This window comes from Physella acuta, unplaced genomic scaffold, assembly GCF_028476545.2.
Source record: "Physella acuta isolate Inbredline_101_S28 unplaced genomic scaffold, ASM2847654v3 ptg000140l, whole genome shotgun sequence".
NCBI lineage: Eukaryota > Metazoa > Mollusca > Gastropoda > Physidae > Physella > Physella acuta.
In genome coordinates this window covers 15,047-25,623 of record NW_026731659.1, presented here as the reverse complement: position 1 = coordinate 25,623, position 10,577 = coordinate 15,047, and the positions used below count along the sequence as shown (strand labels likewise).

At 36.2% G+C, this 10,577-nt stretch overlaps 1 protein-coding gene across 4 annotated transcripts; it reads left to right on the top strand.

The window, feature by feature from the left end:
- Positions 1–270: 270 nt before the first annotated feature.
- On the top strand, positions 271–10,210 carry LOC131935262 (thiosulfate sulfurtransferase). Of its 4 annotated transcripts, none has more exons than XM_059291633.1 (3): positions 271–498; positions 3,602–3,701; positions 8,134–10,210. In XM_059291633.1, the coding sequence occupies exon 3, from the start codon at positions 8,145–8,147 to the stop codon at positions 9,021–9,023; it is 879 nt and encodes a 292-aa protein (XP_059147616.1). In that variant the 5' UTR covers positions 271–498; positions 3,602–3,701; positions 8,134–8,144; the 3' UTR covers positions 9,024–10,210. The 4 variants fall into 4 exon arrangements, with proteins under 4 accessions (XP_059147616.1, XP_059147617.1, XP_059147619.1 ...); XM_059291634.1 differs by having other exon boundaries at positions 271–504; XM_059291636.1 differs by lacking the exon at positions 3,602–3,701 and having other exon boundaries at positions 271–460.
- The last annotated feature ends 367 nt before the right edge of the window (positions 10,211–10,577 follow it).

Genomic DNA, 10,577 nt, shown 5'->3' with positions numbered 1-10,577 from the left:
AACAGTGGGGGTCAAAAGCCAAAGGTTTATTAAAGCACATTTTCTGTACTTTTTTTCTTACATTTAAAACTTGAATTACTTCGGCGAGATCTAGAATCTAGATCTAGTAAATATTAAATTACACACAGCTATGTATTTTTTTTTTATTTTAAAACATTACTATCTGTCGCTAAGACATTACTACTCTACAAATAGATCTAGTACCTTACTAGTAGTATGAACATGTATTGTTTACGTAATGAAATTTTGATACTGCTAGCAACTAGATCTACACACTAAATATAGGACTAACGCCGGGCCTGGCAACTGCTAGCTTACGGCATCGTTTCCAGATCTAGACTACTAGACTAGTCTAGAATCTAGTCAACTAGTAGATTCTAGGTCTAGTAGATCTAGATCTAGCAACTTGATCTAGGCCCTAACTAGTGTTACCAACTACATCTCTGCATCTTCTCCCTTGGTACTACTAACTACTAAACTACTAGAGAAGTAACTTAAGTCTAAGTACGTGCTGTAGCCTAGTGTTTTTAGTTGTTAGTAACTTAGTAGTACTGATAGTAGTGTACTAGTGTAGCATAGAGTATAGAGTGACTAAGAGTAGACTAGACTATCCAGTATCATTATATCAATATTCTATTTAGTTAGATCTAGATCTAGCTAGACTTAGCCTAGCTTAATAATAATTACCCTGCCCTGCCTTAGCCGTAGCTGTTTTACTTTAGACTACAACTTTAGACTGTAGTTACTAACTTTCTGGTACTTTACTTGGTAATCAGTGGCGTAGGCAGGGGGGGGGGGTTAGGGGGTGTCATAACCCCCCCCCCCCATAGACCCCTCGGTATATACTATATAGAAAAAGTATGAGGGGGGGGGGTGCAAATCGAAAGTTTGAGGGGGGTGCAAATCGAAAGTTTGAGGGGGGGGGGTGTAAATCGAAAGTTTGTCCCTGGGAAAAAATTGGAACCCCCCCTTGAGACGATCCTGGCTACGCCACCTTTGGTAATCTATCGTTTTAGGTACGTAAAATCGCCCGCGACTAGTAATGTGAAAAACAGGTGATTCCTTAAATTTTAATAATTATTTCACATTTTTTGGAGGATTTATGTTTTGAAAAATACAAAAATGTTTCCTTGTTTAATTTATGTAGGCCTACCTGTTTTTAAACAATTGAATTAAAACTTTTCAGTAATAAATGAAGACTGGCGATGTTTCCAACAGATGCAACCATGCTCATTTACTATAGCAGCCATCTTGTTTATTTCTTTTTATTGTTAACTTATAGCGCAAGATTCAGGGGAAGTCACTCTAACTTACAGATGGCAGCTTTTTATATAGCAAATCCTGCTCGCAAACACTTCTGTTTAAAGTTAATTTCTTGCCTATATTGATATATTTAGCTATTGATTTAGGTTTATTATTCATTGATCTATAATATGTGACACAAATATATCACAATATACTTCTATTAAAGCCTTGACAATAAGGTTACTTTTTCGTACATTACTAGCAGCGGGCGATTTTACGTACCTAAAGCGATAGATTACCCTTTACTTTATTCATTACATTAGGCCTACTTGTCTCTCTAGGCCTAAATAATAATAGGATTAGGCCTAATAAAAACAATAACTGATGTCATTAGGGCCTACTAAATCATTAATCAATACTTTTAATAGAATACTATATTTTTAGGCTCTAACTTTAGGTGTAATAACTAATAAAATATATATATCTAGGCCTATAGGCTGTTCTATTAGACAGTATTAGGCCTACTTAATATTCTTAATCTAATTATTACTATTAGACTCTTAGTCTTAATTCTTAATTATAATATTTGCAAAAATGATGACTGGGCCAGTTTCCTAAAATCCCACTTCTGAAACTATTATCCTAAGTATTATTCTTTTGTTTTTTATTAATTAGGCCTAATTAATAATTACGGTTAGTTAAGCTGATAATCAGCTTTCAAAATAAACAAACGAGGCTTGAGACATCATGGCACTTTGAAAATATGCGCTTTAGCAGTTTAGCTTGTTTATTGAATAAGTGAGTTTCCTTTTGTTTTTAGCATTGCATCTTTATTTGATGTATTATACTAAATTATAGACTAATGTGTATTTGATGTATCTTAGTGAGCCTTGACCATGCAAAAGAAATTTGCCTGTTTGAAAAGTGGGTTGATGACAAGATGGATAGTTAATATTGCATACTGCATTTAAATAGGAATATAGACCTTATGAGGGCACTCATGTTCCTAGCTGTGCATTCCTAAACTTTCCTTTAACTAAAAAAAACTTCCAATAAATTGACTTGCTCGAAAGCAAAGAAAAACTTGGTCAAGAGCATCCAATAAACAAACAAATCATAATTATTAAAATAAAATATAGACTGTCGAGTTTGCTTTTTAATATTTTATGATTATTAGGCCTATAGAATTCTTCTTTAGAAAGCAGTAAGGCATCTTCGAAAACAAAAGTATTAATAATTATACTAAGTCTGTACAAAGTGAAGCCATATAAAAGAAACACGTATGAGACTTTGCTAAAAAAAAATCCCATCATTATTTATGGTTTGTAAAAATGTGTGTGATTACTTGAGTGTGATGCCTTTTTCTCAAGGTAAAATACATTGTAAAACATAAATTCTTTTACAAATCTTGCAAGTAAAAACAAATTACTAGAATGTGCACTGAACAAAACTATTTTATTCTAATTCTTTAACTTTTAAGCTGATCTAGAATAAAAAATTGATGAACTTTAATAAAACATCACCTTACAGGTTAACAATCAGTTAAAATAGATTAATCTGTGCAATAATTCATAAGCATAGTTATTGATTGAATGTGTGAAAGTTAACTTGGGTGCGATTAACTTGGCAACGTGAATGCCATTTGGGAATGGTGGAGGCCATGTTGTGAATAGTGTAGGCTATTTTGGTAATATTGGGGGCCAATATGGGATTGGAGAAGGCCATTTTGTGAATGAAGGAGACCATCTTGGGAATGCTGGAGACCAATTTGGGATTGGTGGAGGCCATTTTGAGAACAGTGAAGGCCTTTCTGGGAATTGTGAAGGCCATTTTGGAAATTTGTGGTGGCCAACTTGGCAAATGGTCAACATTTTTAACTGGGTTAAACTGTAGGCCTATGTAGATTTTAAAAATTCAAAATAGAATTGTTACTTATCTTTCTATGATATGTTTAAAAATGTTATAACTATACAAAATAATACAATAATTTAGTCTTAACTTTTAATAGTTTGGAACTTTTTATTTTGTTATTTTTAAACAAGGCTCAAAAATTTAATTATAAGATTTGTTTTAAATTTTAATACATTTTCTCATGCCACCATATTATCATGTCAAAAGTTTTTTTGTGTGGCTATTTTGCATTACCATATCATGGTTGAGTCCAGTCATAGAGGATGTAATGCATCAACCCAACTGGGCAATTAACTCTATCCTTTCCACAATTTTTACCTGTAATTAATTTGCTTGCTTAATACACAGATAGACGTGTTACTGTTAATTAACTAATTAAGTGTCAAAAACAATACAAAAAGCTTGCACCTAATTAGGTTAATGGTAATTATATTGCATATCCCAGGTTCTGGAGTTGGCCATTATGGCATGTTAGCTACATCCAGAGTAACAGGTGCCATTTAGTCCATGCAGCAAAAGACCTTTTTGTTTTACGCGTGATTTCTGTGAGTATAATACACCTACTAAGTTCTTATATATTTGGTTCAAGTTTCTTCAAAACTTGGTAGATGCTTTATCATGCTGATTTCATCACTAAATTATTTTTAAAGTCCTACTTATATTGAAATTGAAGTATGAGTCTTATGAATTTGTAAGGGGATTTAAAAGTTTGGAGTTTAAGTTCAGGGATGTTTCATACTTTGACCACCTGTTTAACTGTGTGATAACCTGGTTCATATTTTAATAACTTATTTTATTGTGAGAGCCTGTTTGAACTGTTAACAACCTTTTAGACTTGAGACCATATGGCAGTCAGATCCACCATGACTATCTTTGTGTAGTGTTATGACAGTCTGTGTAACAGTACAGCTGTGTCACAGCTTTCTTCCTCTGTGACCATTGGCTACACTGTGACAAACTGCTACATTGTGACAAACTGCTACATTGTGACAAAATGATACATTGTGACAAACTGCTACATTGTGACAAACTGCTACATTGTGACAAAATGATACATTGTGACGAACTGCTACATTGTGACAAAATGATACATTGTGACAAACTGCTACATTGTGACAAACTGCTACATTGTGACAAAATGATACATTGTGACAAAATGATACATTGTGACAAACTGCTACATTGTGACAAACTGCTACATTGTGACAAACTGCTACATTGTGACAAAATGATACATTGTGACGAACTGCTACATTGTGACAAACTGCTACATTGTGACACTGCTACATTGTGACAAACTGCTACATTGTGACAAAATGATACATTGTGACAAACTGCTACATTGTGACAAACTGCTACATTGTGACAAACTGCTACATTGTGACAAACTGCTACATTGTGACAAACTGCTACATTGTGACAAACTGCTACATTGTGACAAACTGCTACATTGTGACAAACTGCTACATTGTGACAAACTGCTACATTGTGACAAACTGATACATTGTGACAAATCGCTACACTGACAATCTGCTTTAAGTATGACAACCAGAGTTTCTTCCAGGCATCTCTTTGGGGGGGGGGGGGCATCCCCCGCTAATGTCTACTCCGGAAAATTTCAAGTGCCCCCCCCCCCCCCCCACCCCACCCCTCGGAGAAAAAAGTCTAAAATAAACACTGGTGACAACCTGCTGCACAATACCACATTTCTGTATACAAAGTAGAAAAGCATTTTATAATTCTTTAGTTAAGCTATTGGGGTGGAGGCGGGGGGCGCGGTTTTATCATTTGTCAAGGGGGGGTCTGGCTTTTGTGACAACAAGAAGGGAGGGTAAAATAGTTTTAAAAAGCGTGACTTTAATGGGTGCCTTTCCTAAATGTCAGGATAAGTCAGACACCACCCCCCCTTCCCCCTCACAAAAGTATGACGTAATTTAAAGATGATTATATAGGCCTGCCACCTGCCTTAATTATTTTTGTTGCGTTCAAATTTGTTTTGTTTGTATTGCGCAAGTCATTGACCTGTTTCAGCCCAACACTACAGCCCGACAAAACCTACTTTCTATAGTCTATACCCAACAGATGGGAACAAATTGCGGACAAAAACGTCCCAGCGCTGGCCATTGGGGGAATGTTTACTTCCGTACACATCGGCTATTTAGAAAGTGGCAAGGGAGCTTACCCCACGGCCTAGTTTACATTACACTGTATAGAAGGGAGACAAATGTAAACCAATTTTGCCCAAACGGTTTAATAACGAGTTGACTCAGTGGTTCTCAGTTCAGTGGCGGAACTAGAAAAAAAAAAGGCCACCCCGCAAAATTTTTTTTTAGCCCCCCCCCCCCCTCATATACATATATATAGGCCTATATTTCTATATGTATATATATATATATATATATATATATATATATATATATATATATATATATATATATATATATATATATATACACAAACACATAATCCGAACATATGATACTCATTGCTGGCCTGTTCGGGTTATGAACAAAAAAATGTTTTTTTCAATTAAAACAAATTACAAGATCATGTCATGTGTGTTAGTGCTTTTGTGTGTTTAGTGAAAATCAGTTTTATTTTATCTCTACTTTAAGACCTTAAAACCTCTGGTCGGTCAAAAGAATATAAACCATGAAAGCTTTGTATAAGTAATGGCGTCTCGTGCTATGTTTATTTTTATGTTTGTATGTATTTATATTATAAATTTTAAATACTTTTCCTTTTTATTCAATGCTATTCTTTAGTAAGTCCTTTTTAAAAAATAATTAAGAGAAGTCATTGCTTTTTTTAACATGTTTAGTATAAATATATTAAAAGGAGCTTTTGAGCACCCCGATTTGACTATTTAAAAAAGGGAAATAAGTCATGGAAGTGGTTTGAAAGTCTGCTTATCTTTGATAAGTTTGATTGTAGGAGAAAGAGGACTCGGCTTTCACAATGGTTTAAAATCAAAGGGAAAAAGAATATACACGAGCGTGGGGTGGTGTCTATAGAATAAAGATAATCCAACCGTAGCTACAGTAATCTTTTTTTTTACAAAACAACCATCAAGATAAAAATGCAAGAAAATTATTATTTTTTTAACTATAACAAAAATATTATGGTCCGCTGTGGGCCCCCAACTGGCGTGGGCCCCCCCCCCCTCCCCCCGCAATGCGGGGTCTGGCGGCACTGTAGTTCCGCCCCTGTCTCAGTTCTGAGCTGTAAGACCTTCCCTATTCATGGATTTGCACTTTCTTGTATACAGACTAGAGGAGGGGGGGGGGGGGGGGTGTTGCGGTCGTGCAAAAAGTCGAAATCGTTATTTTGACAAATCTTGACGTTTTTCACCTTCCTGTGACGGAAAAACATGATAATTTAAGTACCTTTTCAGTTTGCTATAAGCAGACCTATTAGATACTATACGTTGGTTTCTATAAACTTTTTTTTTTAATTTTCAGTAACTGTTAAAAGTATTTTACTCTATTTTCGGTTTCCCAAACTTCTGAATTTGTTACTTTTAATATCAATCATGTCATAAAGTAGCTAAATCAAAGAACATTTTGTTTTCATTTGTTTTCTCCAAATACAAGCGGTTTTGTACCATTCCTAGTACCCCCCCCCCCCCCCAACCAGTGTTTCTTTCAGACTCGTGGGGGGGGGGGGGGGACTAGATTTTCCGGGGGGGGGATGTGGTGGACACTTGTAAAAGTATATATTTTCTATATACATTCTTTTTCGAAGAGATGCCTGAAAGAAACTCTGACCCCAACCCTTTATAAAAGAATATACGAGAACGTTTAGGGGAGCTGACTCCCGCTGTATCTCTACTAGACACGAACCGTTGAGGTAGAAACTGTAGGACCACTGCCTTACCTGTAGAACGGCGCGGTAGGTCGAACAAAACGTGTGACCTAGTTTCTTCTGTTTACCGGTCGCTCGCTTGATTAAAAACCAACGGATCTAGCCGATACCCCCACATAATAATTAGGCCTCGATGGTGGACTTAGTATTCCTGACATAGATACCAGTCTAATGACTGTTTAAATAGTGTTTATTGTTACTTAAAATAACATTGGGGACGTGATCGCGCAAGCCGGTGCACACCGCTCGCGCTTGTTGACATTCGATTTTCGGGAATCTCCGCAATTGCTAGCGATTCCTTCGTGCGCGTGGTATGTGACGCACTAATGTATTGTTATCTTTAGTTCGGTGCGGGTCGTAGCTTCCGCTTTTTAAGTTTTTAAGCTGTTTTAATAAAAATAAAGGCAAAACATAGATATCCTGCTTTTATTTGATCTGTACAAAAGAATCACCGCTGAATTGAACAATGACAATTTTATGATCCCGAAAGGATTATTTCTTTATTAAAAAAGGGTTTTAAAGTATGTAAACCTTCATTTTGATTAGATGTAGGTTTATATTTTCGTAGCTGTAAATAAAACTAGTTTTTAAATTACCAAAGAATAAAAGTCAGCCCCCCCCCCCCCCCCCCCCAAAAAAAAAAAAACAACCAAAAGCAACAACAACCCTTAACTGATGTCACACTTAAGCCTACACCCCCAACCATAATAATAGTGATCGATTTCCATGACAGTTTTATAATCTTTAAAACGGCAAAAACAATGCTAAAATTCAGTTTAAAAATATTGCTATTAAAACAAAACGTATGAAATTTCTCTTTTCTAAACCGCCCCTCCCTCTTCATACATCATCGCCAAACTACCACCCCCCCTCTACCCCCTTTGGAGTGTTACTTCATTTATGGACAAACCCCGAACGGTAGAAATATGTAACTTCGATAATTGATATATTAATAATATTAACTTAGATTTTATAATTAATACATTTATTTTTCGCATCATACTTTTCCTGAATCTTTCTACTTTTAGTAATGTCAAAAAAAAAAAAACCCAAAAAAAAAACCCCCAAAAACCCCCCCCAAAAAAAACAAAACAAACCACCTTTCCTTTTCAGCCTGATACGAAATGACCATTCAGAGAGTCGCCGCCCTTGTCTCAACCAGCTGGCTAAAACAGAGATTAGCCCAAGCCGGAGCTGCCTCCAAAGGTCAGTTACGTGTACTGGACACCAGCTGGCTACCAGAGCCCCATGTTGACGGCTACACAGAGTTCTACAAGAAGGGCCACATAGAAAACTCTTACTTCTTTGACCTGAAGAAACTCAGTAAGAAAAGACCCGACTCTCCTATAGATTGTCCAATTCCAGACTCCAACTTGTTTCAGGAATATGTTGAGAGCTTCGGCATCAACAACAACACACACGTTGTTGCGTACGACAGTCTGAATTCCCGCTCCAGTATGAGAACCTGGTACTTGTTTCGTTTGTTTGGGCACGACAAGGTCTCCGTGTTGAATGGAGGGATGACGCAGTGGCTTAAAGACGGGAACCACGTGACACAAGTAGAACCCAGACCTGCTGAAAAATCCGTGTTTTCCGTCAACCTCAGAAGTGAACTTCTCAAAGATTTCAAATCCATGATGAAACTTGTTCAAAGTCAGGATGTCCAGATAATTGATGCCAGACCAGCCGCTCCAGGTTTTTACACAACAGACGACGATCCTTCCGGAGGGCATATTCCAGGGTCTAAAAACATCCCGTTTCCAACGTTGTTCAATGAAGACATGACCGTGAAGTCTGAAGTGGAGCTACAGCAGCTGTTTGATGCTGCGGGGGTTGATCTAACGAAGCCGGTCGTGGCCACATGCCAGAGAGGAATGACCGCATGTGCCGTGGCCTTGGCTGCCCACATCCTGGGGAAGGTTGATGTTCCTGTGTACAACGGCTCGTGGTGTGAGTGGAGCGCTGTAGCTCCAGCTGAATATCTGGTCAAAACTAAACAATAAGCTGAATATCTCGTCGAAACTAAACAATAAGCTGAATATCTCGTCGAAACTAAACAATAGGCCCCAGTTGAATATCTCGTCAAATCTAAACAATATGCTCCAGCTGAATATTGTTAATTAGCTTTTAGTATATCTCATAACTTTACAGCTGAATATCTAGTCAAAACTAAACAGTATGCTACTACGAATATTGTTCATTAGCTTTTAGTATAGCTCATTACTTTTCAGCTGAATATCTCGTCAAATCTAAAAATAGGCTGCCCCTGAGTATTGTAAATTAGCCTTAAGCATAATTATTTTTCATCTGAATAGCTCATCGAAATTAAATGGTAGCTCGGTTGTTTTATATGGGTAATCTTGTTATTTTAAATTTTACTTGTGGATTTTTGCAAATTTGATAATTCAGAGTTAAAAGGTTAAAAGTTTTTTTTTGCTACTCATATTTGTATGTTTCATGTTGACATTATTTTAAAATTATTTGAAACTTGGTTGTGTTGGAGATAATAATTCCATTATTCGATACCCTTTGGTCATTCCATGTCTCTGTGCCATGTATTGGTTGGATGTGTGAGTGTGTTATCTCCCTGTAGATGTGTAGCATTTTTCGTACACCTTGCATGAGACTTGAGGGTCCAGATTTACCAGAAAAAGAACCTGACTTGATATTTTCACCCAGTATTTTATATAAGATAAACATTTATCAAAACACACTTACAGTATTATATTTCTCTAATCTACTGCCAATAGCTTGCTTTTTACCGGTGAGTATTTAATCTAGCCGTAAACTTTGATCTGTTACTTCTTTAATTATGTATGCTAATGCTTGGATGAGCTTTTTGCTATATTCCACCAACACGTATTTTTTTTTTGCTTGTGATTTTCAAAGGTTTTCTAAATTCATGAAGTTTTTCTGTGGTAATTATATGCTGGTATTTCTTTGACAATTAAGATTCCAGCCCTTGTGCCTTAAGTTCATTAGCTTTATATATATTATTGCTAACATATGATGTTACCTGTTCCTATTGTTAATTAACTTTAAACATATTTTATTACTGTTGAATTGTGGTAACTAGTTAAACAAGTTTTTACTGCTGATAATCAAACATATCTTGTTACTTTTCCATCCATGTTTATATTGCTGTCCAAGCTTCTGATATTTTTACTTGTTCATTAATTTTTTAATACTCGTTGATGACTTTTTTTCGATTGAGATTATCCAAAGATTTTAAAACATTTTACAAGGATTTTTTTCTCTTTTTGTTATTTATGCCTGTTGGTGTTTCTGTTGTTTTCTGTCTAGGTTCTACTGAGCTTTAAAATACTGTCAGATGATGTCATTCATGTTGTAATAGCATTGGTGTGGAAGTGGGAGGTCAAAGGTTGCGTCTTCTCGTGTGGTTTATTAATAGTTGACTGGTAATAAGTCATGTTTGGGGTCCAGCTTGATGAATAAAGACCAGGACTTTTATATCAAGTCACCAGGAACAGTTACACGAACAAGTCATATTTGGGGCCGAATTTACACTAGCAAGTCATATTTGGGGCCGAATATAC